Source organism: Sturnira hondurensis, unplaced genomic scaffold (genome assembly GCF_014824575.4).
Source record: "Sturnira hondurensis isolate 20B ecotype Veracruz unplaced genomic scaffold, ASM1482457v3 Scaffold0021143, whole genome shotgun sequence".
NCBI lineage: Eukaryota > Metazoa > Chordata > Mammalia > Chiroptera > Phyllostomidae > Sturnira > Sturnira hondurensis.
Genome location: NW_028093774.1, coordinates 2,366,137 through 2,391,622, shown reverse-complemented (window position 1 = coordinate 2,391,622; position 25,486 = coordinate 2,366,137). Strand labels below are relative to the sequence as shown.

At 59.5% G+C, this 25,486-nt stretch overlaps 1 protein-coding gene across 1 annotated transcript; it reads left to right on the top strand.

The window, feature by feature from the left end:
- The first annotated feature begins 701 nt into the window (after positions 1–701).
- HHIPL1 (HHIP like 1) lies at positions 702–23,516 on the top strand. Its single transcript, XM_037031617.1, has 9 exons — positions 702–1,126; positions 6,429–7,075; positions 9,705–9,848; positions 12,133–12,461; positions 12,878–13,004; positions 14,730–14,875; positions 17,835–17,916; positions 20,205–20,287; positions 21,987–23,516. The coding sequence occupies exons 1-9, from the start codon at positions 851–853 to the stop codon at positions 22,577–22,579; spliced, it is 2,427 nt and encodes an 808-aa protein (XP_036887512.1). The 5' UTR covers positions 702–850; the 3' UTR covers positions 22,580–23,516.
- Positions 23,517–25,486: the final 1,970 nt, after the last annotated feature.

Genomic DNA, 25,486 nt, shown 5'->3' with positions numbered 1-25,486 from the left:
TACTTCTGATTTCCTGGCCAACATGCCTGTGCTTTGCCCGGCTCGGCCTCCATTTTTAAGTGATTCCATGGGAATTCCCAGCCACTGTCTCCATTGCGTCCCTGGCCCCATCAGAGATAGTGTTACCAAACTCAAGGGATGTCTATTCAACAACCAGACACGGTTGTCATACGGTAGTTTTATTTGCTTGCAGCAAGTAAAGGAGACAGGGGAGTCATTCCCAAGACTTAGCTGTTGCTTGTATAACGTACGTGGTCAGTTACAGGTTGATGTCTTCTTTGTAATTGGCTACACTTGCCCCTCTGAGTTCCTGTCAAGGCATTTACCGCTGTCCTGCAAAACACTACGCTACATCTTAACTTTAACAAGAATAACATTTAGTAGTAACTCTTAGAACTGTCCAGATCTTGAGACCCTTGTCCTATCTAACACCAGGACCAAACCTAAGGAACCAGGACCTCTGGCCAGGACTCCTGAGCCTCAGGGACTCGACAGCGCCCAGAAGAGGAAGCAGAGTCCCAGTTAGAACTGGAAACCCAGTCCGCATCCCCGGCCCCAGGAGGCCGGCCCATTGCCACTGTATTTGGAAATGCTCCGCGTCCAGGAGGAAGGGGCTGACGGAACCGCGGGAACTGAGCAGTGCCGCCGTGTTCCAACTTCTGCACCGGCACCTCCCTTCCTTCAGTCCCGCCCACGTGTCCCGGACCAGAGGTGTCCTCCTCCTCGCTGGGGAGGTCCACGAACTCGAGGCCGGACCCCGGAGGATGCTAGCTAGGCGGGAGGCGGGCGTTCAGGGCGCGGTCAGAGGCTCCCCAGGGGCCGGGGCGGGGCGGAGCAGGGTGGTAGCGGCATGGCGGGACGGCGATTCCCGGCCGGCGCCCCAGCGCTGCTGGCGCTGCTGGTTTTGCGGGCACTCGGGACAGCGGCGCACCCGCAGTGCCTGGACTTCAGGCCGCCCTTCCGGCCTCCGCAGCCGCTGCCTTTCTGTGCGCAGTACTCGGCCTTCGGCTGCTGCACGCCCGAGCAGGACGCCTCGCTGGCTCGCCGCTTCGGGGCCCTGGCGGCGCGCGTAGACTCCGGCTTGTGGGCCGCGTGCGCCGGCTACGCGCTCGACCTGCTGTGCCAGGTGAGCGGGGCGCGGCGGGAGAGGGCGGAGGGGAGGCGATGGCGGCAACCCCACTGGACGAGCCGGGGGGTGGACAGCGGGCTTCGGGCCCCAAGGCCCCCAGCGGGAGTGATTGGGCCGGGGGAGGGGAGGCGGGCGTCTGGAGATGGTCAGGGCATTGCTATCCACTGGCTTGTGACTTGAGCCTTCTCCAGGCCTCAGTTTCCCCTCCCAAAGCAGGAGGGATGGATGGTTGATGTCATCACTCCCTCAGCGCTTCGGGGCTCCTCTGCCTGGGGCCTCCTGGAATTATCCCTGCAGTGCCCCCCGGAGAGGGAGCTTCACCCTCACCCCTGTACCAGGGTAGGAAGCCATTATCCCAAGGGCCTGCTGAGGGCATGGTTGATGTGTTGGCTTTTTGTTCAGGGGTGTGGGGGACCAGACCCTCTGACCCTGGGTGAGCCCCAGGCCTGCGCTGCCTCAGGCGCTGCCGGTCCCACCTGGGTTGTGCCCTGACCTCTTGATGGCGCCCCCACTGACAGAGGCTCTCTCATCCTTCAAGATTCCCTGAGTGACATTTTTTTTGGTGAAAACTTTCTGCCCCCATCTCCCCTCTGAGGAAGGAGCTGGGCTCCTGTTCACACCAAGCTGTGCCTTAGCTGCACATTTTCCAGGAGGGTCTGATGCTGCGTGCCTGACCCGCACTGGTGGGTAACAGAGTCTGGACTGTGAAGCCTAAAGGCTGGCCTCGGCCCAGCACCTGGGCAGTGAGAGGACTGGGACCGGAGGGTCCTGCAGGGGCAGCGCAGTGCCCCAGCTTCAGCCCACGGGCCTGGGGGCTGGCTTGGAGTTTGGCATACTGGGGTTTGGTCCTGTTTCTGCTGCTCTCTTGATTGCATGATGCTGGGCAGGTCGTTCCGAAGTTCTCTGCACGTCCCGTGACGGTCCTTGCATCATCTTTAAGACGGAGGCAATCTTACTGCCCCCAGAGTTGCCCCACAGACTAAATGACAAAAATGCACATTGGTGGGATTTCACTAGTGCCTGCTTCATTGGCCCCCATTGGCTGCCAAGCCCCAGGTGGGGGCTGAGCTAGGCCCAGAGGCCGACTGAGTGAAGGCCTAGAGAGTCCAGGACTTGCTTGGAAGTCACACAGCCTGGTGATGGCCACAGTGAGTCCTGAGACCTCACTCATTGCCAATATCGTGGCCCATCTGGGTAGGCCAGGTGGCTCAGTTGGTTGGAGCATCGTCATCTCTTATGCTAAAAGACTGGGTTTGGTCCCCAGTCAGGGCGCATACCTAGGTTGCGGGTTCAATCTCTGGTCAGGGTGCATGCAGGAGGCGACCTATCAATGTTTCACTCTCTCTCTCTCCCTCCTCGGGTAAGGAATAAAACATTTTTTAAAAATTTTAAAGGATGGAAGCAGGCGCCCTGAGGAGCTCCGGAGTGCAAAGGAGGGGGTGCATGTTCTTGGTCGTGGACTCCGCCAAGTCCCTGAGCATCTCAGGGGAGCAAGCAAGGCCTGGTCAAGTGTCTGCCTCTGTCACCTGTGTGGGGGCTCCACAGGACCAGGTCCGGGCCCCTCCCACACCTGGTCGCATAGCAGCTTCCTGAATTCACTCCATGTATGTCGACTGAGTGCTTACTGTACAGCAGGTTCAGCAATACAGATCAGGCGGACACATGCGAGGAGAAGGAAGGAGAGGGCCGGTCCTGCTACCTCCCCAGCAGAAGGCTCCCCTCGTTCCTTGGGAATCTTCCCAGCATGGGCTGGCCTGGGCTGGCCTTGAGCAGCCAGCGGTGGAGTGGTTGCTAGCGCCTCACCCGAGGCTTTGCTGGGAGTGACCTCATGTCTGGAGTGAGCTGGGAGAAGGGAGAGGGCAGCCAGGGCTGGCTCAAGGTTTCCCCGGCGGGGCCTGGTGGGAGGGAGGGAGAACAGTAGTTGGAGGACCAGTGCCACCACGTCCAGATTCAAGGCCTGCCGATTTCCACCCTGGGGTCGGGGCCCAGGTGCCTTATTTACAAGTTTGAGTCAGTGCCAGCAGGCCTTCACATCTGCCTTGGGGACATGGACTCCGGACGGACGGGAGGTGATGAAAACATGCCCACACCCATAGTCTCCTCCAGAACCTACCCCCGTCTGGCACTCACCAGCCTCCACCCCCGGAGGCCCAGGTGGTTCCCTAGCCAGAGGGCGTTTGTCCCTCCTGACCCTTTCTGATCCTTTCCTGGGGCTTTCTCGGAAAGACCACACTTTCCCTGGAAAAGTTAGGGAAGGCTTCCTGGAGGAGGCAACATGGAGCTGCATCTTTTTTTAAAATGTACTGATTGGAGAGAAAAGAAACATTGATTTGTTCCACTTATTTTTTTCATTCACTGGTTGATTCTTACATGTGCCCTGATGGGGAATCGAACCCAAAACCTTGGTGTGTTGGAACCATGCTCTGACCAGTTGAGCTCCCCGGCCAGGGCCTGAGGTGCATCTTGACAGCCTATATTGCTTAAGCCTTCACTGCACAAACACGTGAGTCATCTGAATTTATTGCTCTCAAGGGCTCTGTGAGGTTAGAATTCCTTCTCTCTTTTACAGATGAGGACATACGCACAGAGAGGTTAAGGAACTTGCCAAGGTCACACTGGGAATGGTAGACTCAGTCTCCAGTTTGCTCTGACTCCAAAGCCCTTCTCGTAATCACTTTGCCATATTGCCTGCCTTCTGAAGCCCCACTGTGTGCTGAGGCCTAGGGTCCCTGCCCTGGAGGGTCCCACAGTCCTCGGGTGGAGGGCATGCTCAGAGATCACCGAGTCCTAGCCAGGCAGGCTGAGCCGTTTGTGGCGGTGGTGACGTGAGAGCAAAGGGGAGAGCTCACCCCACTGGCTGCAGAAGAGCAGTTTGGTGACTGCGGTGACCGCGGCATCTGCGCTGTGGACTGAGGGCTGTGGGAGCATCCGAAAGGACCAGGGGAGAGTCCGGGCCCTGGGAGATGGAGGAGTCAGAAGAGACCTTTGAGATGGGCCTTGAGTCATGGTTTCCAGACCCAGAAGTGGGCACTGAGGGCACACCCTGCGAGAGACATTTGCACAGGAAGGCTGGGTCTTCCTGAAGAACGGGCAGTGGATGTGAGAAGCCTTCAGGACTCGGGACCATGAGTGTCAAGTGCCAGCAGCTGCCCAGTGGTGCCCCAGGGCAGTGAGGTGGGCAGGTGGTTTGCCCCTGGGGCAGTGAGGTGGTTGTCCCCTGTGGGGAGTGGCCCAGGCAGCTGGGCAGTGTGGTGCTGGGTCTGTTTCCCGTGGGCTTTCTGCAGCCTTCCCCCGCTGGCCGCTGTGAGGCTAGAGGCTGGCCATCCTCCTCATCCGCAGCAGTCACTGTCCCCCTTGTCATTTCCTGCTTCTGGACTGCCCAGGTCTGGGCACCAGGCCCTCATGGCATGCAAGTAAGGGCACACGGGCCACGAGTGAGGGCCTGCGGGGCCCCACATCTTGATCCGTGGGTGCAGAACTTCCCACCTGTCTTCCTGGAGCTCCCCCACCCCAGCGCCCACTGTAGTTCTGGGCTGGGCTCTGATGAGTGGCTGGCACTCAGGTTGGTTTCTGGAAGTTCCCTCTGCTCCCCACTGTGTCTGTCAGCCAAGGATGCTGCCCCCAACTCGGCCACTTCTTGATGGGTGACCCTTGAGCGCTGGTCCCTCATCTGTGCAATGGAAGTCTCAGTGACCCCACCTCATGAAGGTTAAGCAGGATGAGTGTGCGTGCAGACCCTCCCTGGTCCTCCCACGGCCTCTGGAGGGACTCGGGAGGCTCTGGGGGACTATGGTCAGGGAAGGTGACACTGCGCAGAGCCTGCTTGTCAGCGTGTGAGATGTGCTATCCCTGTCTGGCCCTGGGGCAGTGACTGACCAGACCTCTAAGCACACGTCACCAGGTGGCCCTCAGCTCCACGGCAGCAGCGGAGGGGCCAGGAGGACGGGTTGTGGTGTGACAAAAGCACAGTCGAGTCACAGGAGGGGGTGGCTTCTGGCCCGGCGCCTGAGAACACGGCCAAGAGGGCAGCCTGCCGCCCGCTGGCCCTGGAGGCCTCTTGCTGGAACCCAGCCCGGCCCGGCCACAGGGGGATGCAAGCTGTCAGCGCCTTCCCGACACCTCCGGGGCCCCTGGCTGGCCAGAGCAGGCCTTGGCCCCCTGAGCTCACGGCTGGGAAGTGTGTGTGTCGGACTCAGACCTGAGAAATCACATCTGCTCTCTCGCCGGGCGCTCCAGCCAAGGGACCTTATAGAGCCCAGGGAGCTGAGGCCTCTGCTCTGGGCAGGGGGGGTACGGGGGGGGGGGTGCCACGTGGGGGGTACTTAACTCACAGTGTCCCATCAGTGGTAAAGCCCTCAGTGGGAGGTGAGGGGTGAACCTTGGCTGTTGGGTGTTGCCCCAGGAAGTCAGAGCCCAGTGGAGCTGGAAGGGGGTCCAGAGAGTCCGCGAGGGTCTGGTTCCTTTGTCTCGCAGCACAAGGGTTCAGGCAGCCCCTGGAGTGGAAGGCAGCCTCAAGGAAGACCTGCCTGAGGAAGTGGCCCCTGAGTCGGGAGCTACACAAAGGAGTACGCTGTGCAGATAAAGGGCGGAAGCGTCAATTGTGTTAAAAAAGCCTTGGCCCTGGCTGGTGTGGCTCAGTGGGTTGAGTGCAGGCCTGTGAACCAGAAGGTCACCAGTTCAGTTCCCTGTCAGGGCACAAGCCTGGGTTGTGGGCCGGGTCCCCAGCCGGGGGCCTGAGAGAGACAGCTGATGGATGGTTCTCTCACACATCAATGTTTCTCTCCCTCTCTCGATCCCTTCCTTCCCCTCTCTCTGTAAATAAATAAATAAAATCTGAAACAAAAAAGCCTCAGACTCTCCCCAAGAGTAGCTGGTGATCCTGTTGGCCGTCATAGGAGTAACAGTTGTAGTAGTTATTTGTTCTAACAGAATCGTGAAGGCAAGAGAAAAAGAAAGAAGGTGAGGCCTGACCGGTGTGGCTCAGTGGGTTGGACATTACCCGGCAAGGCGAGGGGTCACCTGTTCGATTCCCAGTCAGGGAGTGCCTGGGTTCTGAGTTCAGCCCCTGGCTGGGCATGTTCCAAAATCTTTAAAAAAAAAAAGAATGTGAGGAGATGGGAGGAGGCCTGTGGTGGTGGAGGCTCATCCAGCTAACACGTGGGTGGGGTTGTCCCCGTTTACAGATCAGCAGATCAGCAGATCAGCAGATCAGCAGCCTGGGGTTCTTGGGGGTGGGCTGAGCGACCCAGGTCACAGAGTGCCACCACAAAGCAGCCCTGAGCCGTCCCTGTCCCCGCAGGAATGCTCGCCCTACGCGGCCCACCTCTATGACGCCGAGGACCCGTCCACGCCCCTGCGGACGGTGCCCGGGCTCTGCGAGGACTACTGCCTGGACATGTGGCAGACCTGCCGGGGCCTCTTCCGCCACCTGTCGCCTGACCGCGAGCTCTGGGCGCTGGAGGGCAACCGGGCCAAGTTCTGCCGCTACCTGGCCCTGGATGACACGGACTACTGCTTCCCACACCTGCTGGTCAACTCGAAGCTCAACTCGAACCTGGGCCGCGTGGTGGCTGACGCCCAGGGCTGCCTGCAACTGTGCCTGGAGGAGGTGGCCAACGGGCTGCGCAACCCCGTGGCCATGGTCCACGCCCGGGATGGCACCCACCGCTTCTTCGTGGCCGAGCAGGTGGGGCTGGTGTGGGCCTACCTGCCTGACCGCTCGCGGGTGGCCAAGCCCTTCCTGAACGTCAGCCAGGCCGTGCTCACCTCGCCCTGGGAGGGCGACGAGCGGGGCTTCCTGGGAATCGCCTTCCACCCGCGCTTCCGGCACAACGGCAAGCTCTACGTGTACTACTCGGTGGGCGTTGACTTCGATGAGTGGATCCGCATCAGCGAGTTCAGGGTCTCGGGGAACGACACGAACACCGTGGACCACAACTCCGAGAGGTGGCCGCCCCGGGGAGCCAGGCCGGGCGGGGGCAGGGCTGAAATTCGGCCGGTCGGACGCGGCCGTCTGTGCTGTGGGCTGCAGGGGTTGTTCCGTGTTTTGAATGTTACCCTGGGGAGGGGGCCTAGCCCCATGTTCTGGGGTCAGGGGAGGCATAGTTGTCAGACAGACGTCACAGGATCACGTTCAAAGGCCCGGATCAGGGACTTCAGATGGTTCGTTTCACTGGGTTCTCATAAAGTCTGGTGAGGTGAGTAAGTATTAATGTCCCCATTACACAGATGAGGAAGTGGAGGCTTCTACAGGTGAAGTGACCTGCTCGGTCACCCAGCCAGGACCCTGGCCTGTCCATCTCGCAAGCCCATCCCACTGCTCCCCTCGCCCCCAGTCCATCGCCGGGGCTGCAGGCAATTGCATCCTCCTCACCTGGACCCTCGGCCCCTCCCGCCCTTGCAGGTTTATACATTCCTTGCCTCCTGGGCTCTGCTCCCCTCAACACGGAGCTGGCTCTCTGTACTGTTTGTGCCTGACTCTTTCTAAAGCGGGCTTGACCTGACCGGGCACCTGGACATACTCATCAGCCTGAGCCCAGCAGGAAAATAAGCCCCGTATCAGGTGACTCAGCAGGCAGAACCTGACATGGGAACAGTTACCGAGGTGTCAGGATGATGACAGAGCAACCCGGGGAAGAAATGAGGAGACTCTGAGTTTAACAGGTGAAGGGATAGGCTTCCACCCCTTGGGCCAGAACCCTTGAGCTGGGGCCTCTCGGTGGGAGCTGGAACCACGGTGGGCCCGGGCGATGGGAATTGGATCCAGGGAGGAGGTACAGCTACTGCCAAGATGCTGCGTGGAGCAAGGAAGACAGATGAGGAGGAACACCGGGGCTCTTTTCCTGTCCCCTGGCCCTCCAGTCTCTTGCCAAGGCCTCCATTGGCTGAGCCTAGCTAGAGGCCACCTAGCAAAGGAGCATGGGAAATGTAGTTTTCAGGAACTAGCCGTCTGAAATACAGAGCAGGTAGGGGAGGGCCAGGACTGCACCTGAGAGCATATTGGTAAATAACAGCACATCATGTACTTGCTAAAACTGTAAAATCTTGACATCGAAGTATAAGAAGGAAAAGGAATCAAATATGCTGGCTGATCTGAGGGCTCATGGAGAACTATTCATGTAGCAGTAATTTTGAACATGAGCATTCGGGCAGCCAGAGTGAAAAGGGGAAACAGTTCTTGTGATCATATATGAGGCTGCACAACCAGTTCTCCAAGAGAGACCACGTTTATCACATGGATCTCACATAGGGGAGAGAGAGGGATGGAATGGATATGTCTTCAACAGTGACATTTAAAAATTAATTCCTGATAAACACTGAAGGTGCAACGGAAAATAAATATATGAACACATTTCATGTGAAAGTTCAGCGAGGGTTCTCTAGGGACCTGGCAAGTACGAGCCTAGACACAGCTGGCTCAGGGCAGGGCCAGGAACGAGGGGCCGCCCTTGCCCTAGTCAGCTGTCAGTCCCTGACCCAGGGCTAGGATACCAATGGCAGGTGGTCAACAGAGAGCGTGCAGTCCCGTCCACCGGGGCCTGGAGCTGGGCTCTGTATGCTCACCCAGCGATCTGTGCTGGCCTCACGTGGAAAGGCTTCCGGTCTTGGTTCTGAAGGCCCAGCATCCTGGGTTCCAGTTCTTGACCTTGCCATGCCTTTGTTTTCCTAACCTCTGTTCATGAGAGACTTGTAACTCAGAGATCAACCCCGGAACATCAAGAGCAGCCTGAGCACTTTAGTTGGAGGGAATCGAATACAGTGGCTACAAAGGTGTTCAAGGGCTGGAGAAGGAAAAGGGGAAGGTCGAGTTACCGCAAGAGTTACCTCTAGCCTGTGCCTCCACTCACAGGCTAGAGGAAGCAGGGGGCAAAGGCCCGTGCTACTCGGTTTGCTGCTCCTGGTACCAAGTGTCCGGGCTGAAACCTGGCGTCCCCGTTCACTGGCCACTGTGGCCATCTCTGCAGCCACGGCTCCTGGAGGCAGCGCCAGAAGCCGGGGAAACAGGGCATCTCCTCTCCTCTCACCGTCTGCTCTCCATTGACCAAAGCTAACCAGCAGCCAGCTGGCTGGCCACGGTATAGAGGAAGGCTCCCTGGTGGCAGTAAAGGAGGTTGCTGAGGGTGGCATGGAGGTGAGCACAGGGAGTACATGGAAAGTGCTCAGCTTACGTGGCTGGCGTGGGGGTAGCTATGACCGATGGAGAAACCAGGTGTGCCTGGGTCAGCAGTTTCACGTGATCATAACAGGGCAGGTGCTAGCAGTGGGGAGCAGTAGGAAAAGCACTAGATCAGAACTAACAGACCCGAGTTATAGTCCAACCTCTGCTGTGTGACAGTGGGCAAGTTGCTCGACCCCTCTGAGCATCCAGTTCCCCATTAGCACAACAGAGTGACTTACCCACGCCCAGCCTACCAGATCTTTATAAAAATCTCCTGCCATAAAGGACATGAAAAATCTTTCTGACTGTGAAATGGCATCTAAGAGAGAAGAGGATTTATGGCTGTGATCTTGTTTTGTATTTTAGCTGAGGGTTTTTTTGAGGGGGCGGTGCTAGGCATGGCTTATTTTCTTGTAGGATAATCCTGGAGATCAATGAACCAGCCTCGAACCACAACGGGGGCCAGCTGCTCTTTGGCGACGATGGGTACCTTTACATCTTTACCGGAGATGGCGGGATGGCCGGAGACCCCTTCGGAAAGTTTGGAAATGCCCAAAACAAGTATGTCCTGCTTTCGGCCAGCTGGTGGGCTGGTGTCCATACCCCCGGGTGCCATACTCGCCTGGAGGGGAGTGACCTCCTCAGCCACACACTGCAGCGTAGCCCAAAGGGCTGTGGGCCCCAGCCCAGCCTGCCGCTGGTCAGGCCACTGCCTCTCGTCAGTTAGAGGAAGAGAATAATGATCTTCGTGGGAAGGCCTGTGGTGAGGGGGAAAGGCAGTCATGGTTGTGGAAGGCCAGGCACAGTGCCCACTTGTCACAGATCCCTGACACGTGACATCAGAGGGCGTTGGGGAGGGTAGGATTTTGTTCTGAAGCCAGCCCAGCCCTGCTAGAACCAGAGGAAGGAAAGGGGCGCTTTGTCAGACCAAATGGGGAGCATGCGCTGGTTGGAGCAGGGCCATATGGGCACCTCGATGGGTCACCCTCGATGGCCCAGAAACTGAAGCATAGTTTTACCCTCACTTAGTCATTTCTTGGCTTAAGCAGACGGCCTGCCATCAGTCCACTCCTAGACAGACAGACAGAGAGACAAGCACACTTGGCGTCCCGTGGGTCTAGACAAGGCTGTCCTCCACGGCCTCCTCCACGCTCTTCGCCAAACATGCCAAACCTTTGCTCAGCCCAGAAAGTGAAGCTAGCGAGGCTGATGTAGATTACAGTAATTAAAGTGTTCGCAATTTGTGGCCCGTGCTGTCGTCTGCGACAGTGTGAGAGTCGTCACAGCTTCCTCGTGTTTGGGGTGTGTTTGGAGACGAAGTTCAGAAAATAGAAATTAAGGATTTGTGGCTAATTGGAGAGAACTTAAAACATTACTTTGCTGCTATGCGTTTTGCCTATGTATCTATGGAAGCCTAGTACGTGTGATGTGTGGCTCTGGGCTGGGGTCTGCAGCTGGGTGCCGAGCAGCTGGAGCACACGAGAGAAACCCATGGGCCAGTGGGGAGTTAACTGAGGGGCCCCTGTTGGGCGGGAGAGCTTTACCTCCCTCACGAGGACACTGAGACGTCTCTAAGGAGAGAAGCACTTGGGTGCTGATACTGTGTGAGGATGATGTGCACGGCTGCATCGAGCGTGCGAAAGCACAGCAGACCTGCCTTGAGAAGCAGCGCGGAGGGAGGGAGTCCACCAAGATGCCGACAGCCAGGGAAAAACCCACGTGATGGCTACGTAGGTGCATCAGAAATCACGGATGAGAGTGTGGTCCCCCGTGTGCTTCCCATCTTCAAGCAGAAGGCAGACTTTCCCCGTCAGGTGTCACTTTGGTCATGTGACAAATGAAACCAACCAGCTGCTCGCCCCGGGAGCTGCGTGGAGGTCAGGGCTGCACCCCTCCCTGTCCCATGTGGCTCTGGAGGGCCCCAGGAGGCCACAGAGCCTGGCTCCTGGTCCAGCACTGCCTGGGGGGGGTCTGGCAAGCGACCTCCCTCTCTGAACCTGGGTTGCCTCATATTTGACGTTGGGGTGGAGGGTGTGGAGTGTGGGGTGACCTAAACTGCCACTGAGGCCTGTCCACTCTCTGACATGCCCTGGTTCTGCCCACGATGGCCTGGGCCAGGGAGAGTGTGGAAGAGGGAGTGGGAATTCAACCTCCTGTTTCCTGCTAAGATCTGCAGCATTCTCTCTCCCCTCTCTGAGCCCCGACCAGTACTCTCTGTATGGTGCACTTGACTTTGCTTGTAGTCATTCATTCATTCACTCAACAAACGCTTAGTGAGCACCCACTGTGTACCAAGCACTGTGCTGGGTGCAGGAAGAAGACTGCACGAGACATTCATTTGTGTTTACCCTGCAGCACAACCCCTTAAGAGGGTGGGGAAGAGGGACCGCCCTCAGGTCCATGGAGAATGCAGGTCTGGGGGTGGGACCGTGTTGTGGTGAAGACCGTGGGTTTCTGCAGCCAGCCTGGGGGCCTGGGCCCCAGCCCCAGCATTTCCAGTGGCACGGTGTCTGGGCACTCATGTGACCTTTCTGAGCTCCGCTGCCCTGTCTGTAAAGTGGGGGTCACAGTAGAACCCACCTATCTGAAAGGTTTGTTGTGGCGTGAGGCAATGGTATAGATGGTATGTACGCCCAGGGCTTGGGACAGGGCTGGCACGTCGTGGTGAGGGGCTCGTGAACGCTGACTGAATGAAAGAGGTAACTCAGCCGTAAGTAGCCGAGGAGGACTGAGCCCCAGCGGAGTCTCTGAACCCGCAGCCACGGCCTTGCCTCTGACCTCAGTTTGCGGATGGCCCTGGCGCAGGGCGACTCCCGAGCCTGTGCCCTCTCCGGCCCGCCCGCAGGTCGGCGCTGCTGGGCAAGGTGCTGCGCATCGACGTGGACCGCGGTGAGCGCGGCCTTCCCTACCGCATCCCACCTGACAACCCGTTTGCGGGCGACCCCGCTGCGCGGCCTGAGGTCTACGCCCTGGGGGTGCGTAACATGTGGCGCTGCTCCTTCGACCGAGGCGACCCGGTGTCCGGCGCGGGCCGCGGGCGCCTCTTCTGCGGCGATGTGGGCCAGAACAAGTTCGAGGAGGTGGACCTGGTGGAGCGCGGCCGCAACTACGGCTGGCGGGCTCGCGAGGGCTTCCAGTGCTACGACCTCAAGCTGTGTGCCAACACCTCCCTCGGTGACCGCCCCCGCCCCCCCACTGCCAGCCACCCTTGGTGTCTGCACGATGCTCAGCAAGACAGCTCCTGGGGACCCCATCCCAGATCTGCCCTCCACCCACAGGATGTGTGCCATCGCCTCCCTCTGGGGCCCTGCCTTGACCTGGGACCTCCCTTCCACTGGGTCCCCTCCCCAGTTCTCCTGGGATGTTCCTTGCTCTTTTCACCTCACCCCCACCCACCAAACCGACGCTTTCCTCCCCACCCTGCCAGCTGTAAGCGCCCCCCACCCTTGCTGACTGGCAGGGTCCCCATCTGCACCTTTCTAGTGCGCTCACGTCCCCTCGTCCAGCAAGACTCAGAAGGGCCCACAGAGCTTTCCTGTGGGGGAGGGGCTGACCCCAGGGACTCACCCCAGCTTCTCCCCACCCTGCAGATGACGTGCTGCCCATATTCGCCTACCCCCACAAGATGGGCAAGTCCGTCACTGGGGGCTACGTGTACCGGGGCTGCGAGTACCCCAACCTGAACGGCCTCTACATTTTCGGCGATTTCATGAGCGGGTAAGTGGCCTGACCTCAGTTCTAGGAGGCACGGAGGGCGAAGGGGTGAGGTGGGAGGGACGCTAACAACTTCCTAGACCGCTCATCGTCACCCTGGGGGGCCAGGACCTGTCACTGCACCAGCTGACCAGGGCCCCAGGGAGCATTGGTCCCAGAGAGGCCAGGGAGGCCACCCTGCTGGGGAGAGGGATGCTGGGGATCTAGCCCAGGCCTGCCCGTAGGGGGCCCTGGAACCTGCTGCCCGGTTCCCACACTCCATGGCAGTGTGCCCCCACGGCGGGCAGGGCATACCCCTAAACCAGTCATGGGTCTGACTCCTTCCCCAGGGGAGTTTATGGGGCTTCGTGGCCACCTCATTCTCCCATTGTACAGAAGAGAAAACGGAGGCCCAGGGAAGACATGCACCTGGCATGGTGCTTGGACGTGCAGCTGAGGTGGCCTGGGTCCGAATCCTGGTCCCCTTTTTAGCCGTGTGACCTTGAGCCAGTCACTTGGCTTCTCTGTGCTGCAGTTTCCTCATCTGCAGAATGGAGATGGTAATGCAGCTGCCTCCTAGTGCTGTCTGAAGAATGGAATTCGTTAACACACACGCAGTGCTTCGAATTTAGTTCACTTTCAGTACCTGGTCGCTGTTGGCGATGCCCACTCTAGACTCTGCAGTGTTCCTCTGGAGAGGAAATAGGGCTTAAGGGAGCTTGGGGTTGGGGGGGCGGCGGGCAGAGAATTCTCACCTCTCGCAGGCTGCCACCCTGGGGGAGGGGGGGCAGCTTGTCAGCAGCTGGAGCTGAGAGAAGCCCGGAGCTGGGCCTCTGGATGCTGGGTCCTTTCCTCAGCCCTGGCCCCTCTGTGGGGCCTGCCTCTGGGACTCAGCTGTCCCATCTGGAAAGTGGGTCTAGATGAAACCTCTGGTTTTAGCCCGATTCTCCTGACTCCCCAGTCCCCTGACCAGAGATTCAGCTTATTCTGCCAACCTTTCCTAAGCCCATTTGCCAGGTCAGGCTCAGGGCCAGGGCCAGAGCAACAGAGCTGAAGAGTACCTGATACCCAAGTCAGGGAGACAGACAGATAGACACTCGGTCCACCCTAGTCCAGCCGCAGAGGCCTGTGCACAGCGCTGGAGAAGCCTGATGCAGGGGCAGTCAGGAGGGCTTCCCAGCAGAGGGAACAGCAAGCAGGCCACCAAGTATCGGTGGGTGATTGACAGCTGGGGAAGGGAGTGAGGGGCCAGATCCGCGTACTGTGCAGGTGCCCAGGCTCCTTCTCGTGCTCTCATGTGGAGGCAGCTCCAAAGTGCGCGCACAGTCCTGGGCACCGGCCTCACAGCTTCTGACATCCAAGTCAGTCCCTGACCGCCTCCTGCTGGTCAGTGGGAGGGGCCGAGCTGAGGGGGCTGGACCCATGCAGGTCTTTTGGTCTTTGTGCCTTCCCCGCCTGTTGTCTGGTACACAGTAGGTGCTCATAAAGACGTCACGCAAGGCCAGCTTCATGGATGTCCAGGGCCCATGCTCAGAAGGACCCACTAGGGTTAATGCTCTGCCATCGCTGTCTTGCAGATCTTACCTTTTGAATGAGGGGCCCTGCACGCTCATTTTGCATGAGACCCTCCAATTATGGAGGGTCCTAGTTTCCTGGACAATAGATGAGTGGATGGATGAGTGCATTGGTGGGTGACAGGCCCCTGGGCACCATGCCAGGCATGACCCCACAGCTCCTCTTCCTTTGCAGGCGTCTGATGTCCCTCCGAGAAGGCCCGGAGACAGGCCAGTGGCAGTACAGCGAGCTCTGCATGGGCCGGGGCCAGACCTGCGAGTTTCCAGGCCTCATCAACAACTACCATCCACATATCATCTCCTTTGCAGAGGACGAGGCCGGTGAGCAGTTCCGGGCCGCCCACAGCTGACTGGTCCCCACCCTGTGGGATCCTCTGGCCTGGGGTTCCAGGGAAGGGGTCTCAGGCTGGAAACCACCTTCAGGACAAAGAACGGTGTGCTCAGTGGGCTTGAGACCTTGCTTGAGCATCATCCTCACCAGTCTGGGCTTCAGTTCCCTCCCTCCCCACCTCCACCCTGGGTAAGGTTGCTGCAAGGGGCGCCATGATGTCCTGGAGAGGAATGTGGGGCAGGTAGGGGACCAGGAAAGTCTCTGTAATGGTGGCAGTGCAGGCAGATGGGGGACGACTGCCTCCCAAGACATTCACCCCCCTTGGGTGCCTAATGTCAAATGCACTGGGGCCTATGAAATGAAGCCACGTTGTCTTCGGAGAGTGGGTAGAACCGCCTTCTTGCCTGTTAGGGGGTCCTGCATGCAAACCCTTGTGTTTCAATGCAAGGATCAACGGGGGAGGGGAGAGGAAGAGGGGCCACAGAGGCTGGATCCCACTCCAGCCTCCTGCCTTTGTCCTTGGCCCTGGTTTGTCCCTAGACAAAAGCCTAGGGGCCCCCAGTGGGGCCTAGTGGATGCTTGGCCCAGTTGCTGGGCAACGCCCACCCGGGGGGCCTTTTGAGGGGTGTCCCCTGCAGAGCCCAGTGCCCAGAGCCCCCAGGCCTGAGTCTGGGAAACCTTTGTTGAACCGACACCCATCAGAATCTAAATTTTCCAAAGGGCAGCCCCAGCCCCCACCACCCTGCCCAAGCCCGTTGAGCTTTTGAAAACCCTTTCTTTTGGTCAGTAGGGGGTTAATGTGTTTTGGAAGGAGGGGCGCTCTCTCTCCACCCTCCCCACTGTAACCTTCCCACAGAGAGGCAGGGCCTGGAAGGTGCATTTCCCCGGGGCCCTCCCTCTGCCCCGACACTGAGTCACTGAGTAACCAGTGATGTGACCGACAGCCCAGGCACAGCCTGCTGGCACGCTTGGTTCGGCAGCCCCGGAAGGCGCAGGTCCAGGGTCCAAGGCAGACAGACCTCTCCCGGCTTCAGGCTCCAGCCTCTGTGCCGCTCTGCCGCTCGTTGTTCCTCTGATACTTGCAAATTGCAAAACAAGGACCTCTGCCGGCCTGGTGTCCCCCAGGGGCTGTCCACGTCAGAGTGGCTCCAGGAAGGGCCTGTCACTGCACACAGGGCTCCCTCCCTGCCTCTGCCTGGCTGTGGCTCCCAGCAGCTCAGGGCTGGAGGGGGCCGTGAGGAGTGGCTGGTCCCACCCTGTCTCTGCACAGATAGGGAAGCTCAGGTTGACTATTCCTGCCCAGTCCTGGGGTGGGAGTGCAGCTCCCAGCCTGGCCCCAAGGCCTCTTGGGCAGGGCCTTAAGCTTGAGCCCCATCGGCAGCCAGAGGAAGACAGTGCAGAAAGGCATTCTGGGCTAGGGGAGTGGAGCTGCTCCCCGGGGCTGGAGAGTAGGTGGCAGGGCCACCCAGCTGGGGAGGAACCGGCGGCTCCCAAGGGCCTCGCTCCAAAAAGAGGCCGAGAGAGGGAAGCGATGGACCCAAGGCTGCACTGCAAACCTGTGGCTGTGCCCGGGAGCTGTCTGACAGGAACCGCAGTCCAGGTCGCCCTGCTCCCACCCACAGGGGCGTCATCACCACAGGTCCTTATTCCCCCCCACCACACCCCCACCCCAAGCAGTGCTGGTGCCCCTGCCCCAGCCCCCAGCCCCTTGCCATGGCTGGATCTGCCCCAGTTACACAAGTTGCCTCTCAAGTGTCTTCCCCTTCGTGGAATCCCTGGGTTTGTGGGCCTTGAGTCTCAGACCTCACCCCCACACAGCCCTCCTGGACTGCACCCGTTGCCGGGATGTGCCTTCCTTCAAGCGGTCCCATCACTTTCTGTCTCAACCTCTCCTTGGGGCAAGCACCGCTGCCCCATCCTTGCAAGAGCTCTCCACTGTCCTACGAGGACAGAAGACGGCACCAGCATGGCTGACCTGACATGTCACATGTGGCCTGTGTCTGGGCCTCCCAGCCACCATGTGTCCTACATAAGCATGAGCTTGGGGACCGAGACATTCCTGAGATCCAGGCCTGGCTTAACCACTCTGCCACTGAGTGACTCTGGACAAATCACCTGGCCTCTCTGAGCCTCTGTTTTCTCATCTGTAAGATGGGAATAATGGAACCTATGTTTTGGACACAGGTGCCTCTGGCAACAGGGGCTGGGGGCAGATTGGGGTGAGGAGAGAGCAGAGAACTGATGTTCCCAGAGCACACACATGGCGCCGGGTGCTCAGGACTCCACCCGCGAGAGGTGGGGAGACTGAGGCTTGGAGTGGGGCGGTCTAGGATCAGGGACCGGCATTCACGCGGGAGACTCCCGAGCTAATGTTCTGCCTGCTGGTCGGTGGGGACGGACTCAGGCCTCAGGGACCTGGCAGGCCCCAGACCCTGCACGGCAGGGTCAGCAGCAGGAGTGGCCAATGCTGACTGAGCTCTTTTAGTCCAAATAACGGTCCTCTGAGGCATTTTGTTGTGGGGGTAGCAAGCGGAGGCTCAGAGAGCCCTGTGCCTGCGTCGCCCAGGAGGCGGAGATCAGGGAGCTGGGCTGCGGACCCTCCCTGTGCCCAGATGAGGCAGCGCTGGGTATGAAACCCAGGCAGGTTGCCAGGGGCTTGCGTACTGGGAGGGAGGCCAGAGCAGAGGTCAGTCCTGGGAGGTCTGAGCAGAGTGGCCACGGTCCAGGACATTGGGCTGCAGAGTCTGGGGCACGTCTGGGTGCCCTTCTCAGGCTCAGCCTCTGGTTCTGGGCACAAGCCAGCTTCTCTCAGAGCCCTGTCCTCATGGCTGGCCTCCAGAGGTGGGGATGGGGTAGGGGGGTTCGTCTCAGAGCCTGAGGAGGGGCGTGGGGCTGGCTGGGACGAGGTCCAGGTGGCATTCTCACCCCTTCCCTTGTTTCTTGCCCAAGGGGAGCTGTACTTCTTGTCCACGGCCGTGCCGAGTGCCACAGCGGCACGTGGGGTTGTCTACAAAGTAATCGACCCCTCCAGGTGAGTCCCCCCGCAGCAGTGACTGGGCTGCTACCGTCCGCCAGGAGCCCTCACCGCCTTTTCCCTCTCTACTGCCCCCTAAGCTGGGCAGTACTTCATCCCCATTGTTCAGGTGGGGAAACTGAGGCCCCCGGAGGAGAAGTGACTAGACAAGCCCATTCTGCCGGTGAGGGGCAGATTCAGGATTCAAAACCAGCCTGGCAGCCCGAGGTCCATCTCTGTCTGTGGCAACAGGGAGTTGGGGACCCTGGTGGGGCCAACAAGCTCAGGCCCCACAGTCACATTGAAATGGAACTTTTTAAAATTTGAGAGTAGTTTTAGCTTCACAAGTTGCAAAGATAATCCAGAGCTTTTCCCCTGTGCCCCACACCTACTGTCCTCTCCTGTTTAAACATCGCACATTATCACGGTAACTTCGTCCCACTCGATGAGCAGTATTGGTCCGTTACTATTCATTAAACTCCATACTTCTGTTCAAAACTGAGATATCTCGGTGTTTCCCTCGTGTCCTTTCTCCTGCTCCCGAACTGTCTGGAATCCCGCATCACCTTCGGTCGCCACGCCTCCTTCGCCTCCCCTGGTCTGGGGCAGCTTCTTGGGCGTCCCTGTTTCTGGAAGGACAGACCTATGCAGAACAGAACCTGAACCGTCCAGAGAGGCAGAGCACATCCCACGCCCCTTCTGCTTCCCTGAGGTCTCTCCCCGGGTAGTTCCTGGGTTTACATCACGCGGAAGGGCACGCGCAGACTTTGCATTATTCTTCGTCTCGTTTTCCCTATTTGGTATAAACGTTTCCACATTGCTCCGTCACCCTCCAAAGGATCGGTTTTAATGGCTGCGTAATTTTCTGTTGAGTCACTGTGCCCTAATTATCTAACCCCAACCCTTGGACATTTCCAAATTTTTTTTAAAAGGATGCTTCTCTAAGGGAATGCCACATTTCAGGGGCACCTAATACATGCCAGATGCCGCCCTGGACCGATCATTGCCTTGGTTTGTGCAGCTGGGTGCCGGCTTATTCCTCCGGGTGGCAGTGGGCAGTTCTTCTCAAGGTCTCGCGTGGGTTGGAGGAGCCAGAAACAGGCCAGAGTCCCTCCCTCCCTCCCTCCCTCCCTCCCTCCTTGGCCCTCCTCATCCCTTTCATTTTCCTCTTTTGGGGTAAATGTGTTTCTTTGCCCTGCAGTGTAGTGCACAGAGGCCGCAGTACAGAACATTCGGAGAATAAAGCCACAGGGAGGGGGCAGGGGGGTGGGGTCGTCCATTACTGCTCACGCGTAACATGACAGCTGCGGCACTTTTTGGTCTCTCCTACTTTTTGCATAACCCAAATGTTTTACATAATTTCCTTAAGGAACAAAGCTCGGCTGGGTCTGTGTGGATATTACGTGGATGCAGAGCCACCAGAAAGCCCACCCTGTCCCCAGATTTGACTGGTGTGTGTGGCTGCTTGAGTTTCTTCAGCCGTTTGGGGACAAAGGCCCGTGTCCTTCCTCAGTTCCCCTTTTTTGCAGGCCCCCCGAAGCCACCTCGTGTCACGTGGCTGCTCTGCCCCTTGGGCTTTCCCCTGGTGCTGCTGGGGCCTGTTGAGGTCTTGCACCCACGTGGTCAGCCCCAGGATCCAGTGGGTGCCGTTCAAAGACAGATGGACAGCCAAAAACTAATTAAAATGGAATTCCATTCCGCACCGGTGCCCCTCAGAGATGCCAGAGGAGCCCAGTTCACAGCCCTGGCATCCCCCTTGGACTTTTTTCTGCCTGCTCTCAAACCCTCTCCTCCAAGGGCACAGGTCCCCCAGCTCTGCTGCCAACCCCAAGACACACCCCCATTTTCCCCTCTAAGATGGAATCTTTCCCTGCTTCCTCCAGGAAACGGAACCCCAGTTTCCATATCACCAGAAGTCCAGGAACCAGAGGGGCCGAGAAATACCCTCCTCCGGGACTGTGGGGCCCGAGAGGGTGGCAGTTACGGGAGTCGCAGGGCAGGCTGTGGGAGGAGGGGTTTGCCACGGGACTGTGTTCCGAGGACAGGGGCCGTGCAGAGGGGTTCCTGTGCTGGGGGGGGCGGCGTGGCTCTGACGGGCAACGTGGCATGGGGCGTGCGGGCACGCTGCCGGCCACACCGTAGGGGCTTCACAAATGGCCACTGTTGTTAGTGTGCACACACCTGCCCGGGCCTGAAAGCGCACTGGCCCATCCCTGTCCTACCTGGCCACAGGGGGAGGGTGAAGTCAGAGGGACTCACATAGGGTGGGCCCCTGGGGGCACTCATGACCTCCTGTGTGTTGGCAGACGGGCACCCCCAGGCAAATGTCAGATCCAGCCTGCCCAGGTGAAAGTGAGGAGCCGCCTCATCCACTTTGTGCCCAAAGAAAGTAAGTGCCCCCCAGTGGGGACATAGTGGGGGAGGGAAGCCCCCACAGCCCACAGCCAGTACAGGCCCTGCTGGCTAGGCCTGGACTCCCGTCCTCAGCCCTGTTCCTAGCCCCGTGCTGAGCACACATGAGACACTCAGTGACAGCGGGTGGTGTGTGCCAGTCCCAGGCTGTTGTGGGTGGCTCCCAGGGGGTGCAGGTCTCCAAGGGAGCATGGCAAAAGGAGAAATAGCTGTGGTCAGGGAAGCTACCCTCAGACTTTGTGAGCAGGACAGGAAGGAGGGTGTATGGGTGTGAGCAAGGAATACCGGGAAGAGTTATTCTAGGTGCTCAGGGCCGGGCCTGCCGTACGTGGTTTTGCTTTGCCAAGGGTGGTGGGGAGGGTGGGGGTGCCAATCTTATGACCTGGGGAGCCGGGCAAGGCCACCAATGAGTGCCCCTGGATTGGGGGCCAACTGCAAAGGGCCTGTCCTGGGGAGGGGCTGTTCAAGGGGCAAGGCTAGGTGGGAGCAGAGGCCGGGCACTGCCAGGCTTTCAGGGCTTAAGAGAAGCCGGAAATGCACCTATTGATTATTTAATTTATTCAGTTAGCACCCAGTATGCTTCATTCCGGGATGATAAAACAGCAAGACAGATATGGTGTCTTCCTTCTGGAGTTGTTACTTACAAATCTTTCCCTTTGAAAATGTTGCCTTTTAAAAACCACCTCTTGGGCCAAAGGAAATACTTCAGCAGGTCAGGTGTACCCAGGAGGTCAAGTGTACTTGGTTGGCAGACTGGGTGTGGGGGTTGCAGGAAGAGGGACAAGCTGGGCACCTGGGTAAGTGGGGGTACCTGGCCCTGAGGAAGGGGTACCCTGGGTAGAAGAAGTTGCAGGACAGGAAGAACCGAGGTTTGGGGAGTTAAGTCTAGCCTCAGTTGGCTTCCAGCCTTGGCCAGTTTTCCACCCACTCATCCAGGAGTTTCTGGCACTTTTGTGAGTGACGCGCTCTGTGCAGGATGCTGGAGCCACAAGGAGAAGTCAGACCAGGCCCTGTCCTGCCTGGGACAACAGAGAAGTCGCTTAGTGTCCCAGGCCCAGGGGCAGGAGAGTGTGCCATGTGCCACGGGGGCCCAGTGCAGTGTGTGATGGCCGTGCTCTTGGAGCAGAGGCTGAGGGTTGGGCCTGGAAAGAGGAGGGAGCAGCAAGAGGCAAAGCGGGAGAAGCCAGCAGCCTGGGGGCCAGGGGGCCCTGGGCAGCCTGGCTCTCGTCCTGCCTGTCACCTGGGGCCCCTCAGCAGTCCTCTCCATCAGTATGCTTCAGCATCCCCATCCTTAAACCAAAGATTGGAACCAGAAGGGTCACTTGCTCTGAGAAGCCCTCCCAGACACCTTTCCTTCCACTGAGCTCCTGAGTTTATAGTGTGGGAGGTCTGTCCCTGGTTCCCACCTTCCCAAAACTAGGACTCCCAGGAGGTCAGGGCTGGGGGTTGGGTCAGGGGGACCCAGCAGCAGACAAAGCAGCTGCCAATGAGTGTTTGCAGAATGACTGAAGAAGCACCTTGCACCCAGCTACAGATGCCAAGGGGACCCCAGAGGCACAGCTGCTCGGTGTTGGAGTCGGGGGAGGAATAAGGACATCTTTCCCTGGGGTCTGCATTCCAGGGTGGAGAGCTGGGTGGCCAGGGTAGCTCTGACGGCAGGCTCTTCCCCTGTGCAGAGTTCATCCGGAGAGCAGAGAGCACACCACAGCCCACAGTGCCTGTGACCACCAGGGCGCCACGCCGCCGCCGCCCCCGCCCCACAGCCCCTGCACCAGTGCCCACCCCTCGCCCAGCACAGCCCACCCAGCGACCAGCACGGCCCACCCGGCGCCCAGCACAGCCGACAAAGCAACCTGGGGACCAAAGGGTTAGTGGGCGGAGACGGGGCCGGCCAGGCAAGGAGAACTCCTCCCCGACAAATGGCGCCGTGCGTCTGGTGCGTCCCATGGGCCTGAGCCCAGGCCGCGGCCGCGTGGAGGTGTTCGCAGGTGGACGTTGGGGCACTGTGTGCGACGACCGCTGGGACATCAAGGGCGCCGTGGTGGTGTGCCACCAGCTGGGCTTTCCACACGCGGTGCGAGCCACCAAGCGTGCTGAGTTTGGCGAGGGCCGCGCTCTCCCCATTCTGTTGGACGATGTGCGCTGCGTGGGCGACGAGAAGACCCTGCTGGAATGCGGGCACGCCGGCCTGGGCAGGCACAACTGTGACCACCAGGAGGATGCCGGCGTTATATGCAGCCACGAGGACCCTGACCTGCCAGCGAGCTAGTGGTTCTATCAGGCCTGGCCGTCCCCCTGTGCGCCCTGGTGCATGCACATGCGTCCCAGGGCAGAGGTGGCCGGGAGTTTGGAGCGGAAGGCGGAATGTCAGACCTGTGGATGGTGTCCTCTGTGTGTCCCCTGCTCATGTGTCCCCCAGGCAGGAAGCCGTGCGGGTGTCGGGGGCCCTGGGCAGAAGGCAGTCTTTTCTTACCTCTGAGTGCACAGCAGGGACACAGTCCTGGCTTCGGGACCCTGAGCACCGCGGGCAGCCGCCCTTCAAGGACGACACGGCCCCTGGCTGTGTTAACAGAGGCACAGCTGGTGGACTGAGGGAGAGAAACCAGGCCTGCCCTGCCCACAGCAGGGGTGCAAGGCCCCAGACCAGCTGAGGAATTCGGCCCAAGAACAGGGATGGGTGGCCCAGCGGTCAGAGGTGCTGAAGAGAACAGCAAGGCCTCCAGTGGGACAAAGAGTCCATCAGACCGATGGGTCCAGGGTGACCCATGAGCCACTGCTGCCCCATTGAGGATCAGGCTGCCTGGGTGGAAGCAAGCACCTGGGAAGAGCTGGCTGGGGGGACGGAAAGGAGTCCTGGTGACCCCTGGGCAAAGCCCCCTGGTCATCTTGGACCTTGGACCCACATGAGTGCTCTGGAAGCAGGGGAAGATACAGGGACACCCAACCCTAAGGCCTGACTCTACCCTGCTCCTCAGGACAGAAGTCACTCAGCCACTCCCAGTACCCAGCGAGGGGGGATTTCAGGCTCCTCCACTGTCAAGGCTGTGTCGGGGCCTCTGGGGCCGCCTGTGCCACCTCCAAGCCCAGCCGAACTCAGTAAAGTCCCAGGGAACCCTTCCATTCTTCCAGGGCCCCCCAAGCTGTGGGCCCGGTGAGACTACTGTTGCTTTGTCCCCCGGGGCTGTGCCAACAACGCTTCTGCTTACCAGCCCTCCCTGCCTCTTCTCTGACGCCTGCCTGGGAGCTGGGGGTAGGGGCGGGGCCCACAGACTCCTTCTGCTCACAGGCAGCAGTTTCTTTGCCCACCAAGGGCCTGGGGGGGGATCGTCAAGGACAGCTGGGCTCAGCCTCTGATGGGGGTGGGGTGGGGGCAGAGACAGTAAGCAGGTGGTCACTGGGTAGTGATGACAGGAGAGGGCTTGTGTTGGGGGCTGCAAAGGCTCCGGGTGGGCGGCCAGGCCTGCGCGACTCTCCTTGGAGCAGGCACCAGGGGCCGTGTGGTGGCCACTCCATGCAGCTCTGTGCGCTGGAGCTGAGGGCGGAGACCGGGCTGCAGGAAGGAGCTGCCAGTCACCCTCTCCGACTTCTTTCTGGGCCCACACCCTTGCAGCTTGTCCAGCTCTGTTGAGTCCCCTGTGGAAACCCCGATCAACCCTGCCACAGTGCATGGCCTCAGTGCTGGTCACCGCTGTAAGGCCACACACTATGCATGAACTCACTGAATCCTCAGAACAGCCTCCTCTTCCCTTCTTACAGGTGGGAAACTAAGTGCACAGTGGTTAAACATCTTCATTGAAGGCACCCAGTGGGGAGGGGAGAAACCGAACTTGACCACAAGCAGCCCAGCCTCAGGGCCTGCCGGCCCCTAACCACCATACTCCGAGAAAGCACTGCTGTGCCCAAGAAGTGTGTGGCTTAGCCCAGTGGGGTGCCCGCTGGGGGCTGCCGGTCTGGCTGGGGAGCAGGAGTCTATGGAGACCCCTGGGGGTGCCTCCTGCCCAAGGGTTGGCTGCGTGTCCCTCCACAGTCCAGGGGTGGTTGCCCAGGCACCTTCCCAGGACACAGGGAAGTTCTGAGCAGCATTAGGAAGCTGGGAGGACCCCGCTGTCCATCCAGCCCAAACTCCTCAGTCCAGATGGGGACACTCCTGGGAGGCTGTGGCCACCGAGGGTGGAGCAGAGGCTAGAGCCCTGGGCAGGTGGGTGGCCCCCGAGGCTCTCAGAGCAGGGCAGCAGCAAGGCCTCCCCTCTCAGGTGACCAGAGCTGTGGGTCCCTCTGGCCTGGCCTGGAGTTAGTGCACAGACTGCAGCAGCAGCCTCCGCCTGCCCTTCCCGACTCCTCCGTGCCCCTCCCCATGCCACTGAGCTCCCTCCTTCACGTCAAGGCCTGGAGGCCGTGAGGCCACAAGGTGGGGCTCGGGAGGCAGTGATGGGGGTGTCTCAGCTCCAGCAGCCCGGGGCCAGCCTCTAGGTCCTTGGCACCTTTCCCAACTGGTGGAACGGAGCCATCTATCCCTCAGTGGGACCGGGAGCCCCACTGCTGCTGGCAGGGTTGCTGGGGGCCTTCTCCACTCCTCCGGGCAGTGCTGGCCTCAGCCTACCAGTCCCCAGGGCAAGGTGCTCCCCCGCCCCAGGCTCCACACAAGGGGGGTGTACGGCCGGACTCCTGAGAAGGAAGTTGACGGCAGGCTCCTCAATGGTGCTCGTAAGGGTGGATAAGGGCATCTGTTGAGCATTTACTACTTGGCTAGGCACGGTTCTAAAGATTTTACCTATTATTCACTCATTTAATCCTTACCATGGCCCCCAAAGGCATGACATCATCATCCCTCTTTTCCAAGAGAGGGGGTGGACCCCCCCCAAGGTGGCTCTTTAACTGGTCTTGGGTCCCACATTCAGAGGGTGAGGCAGCTTTGAACCAAACCCCCTTCCCCAGAGTCTTATCCTTCTTCCCTGGACTACCTGTCCCCTGCCAGGCCACTCCCGGGGCCAGCTCAGGGCCACCTCTTTTGCCTGCCTCTCCCTCCACAATTCCTGCTGGGAAACCACTTCCTGCATGACATCATCCAAACCAGTGATTCTCGAGTTTAAGCAGAATCACCTGCAGGGCTGGTTAAAACACTAGCTGCCGGGTCCTATCAGAGTTTTTGACTCAGTTAGGTCTCCGTGGGGCTGAG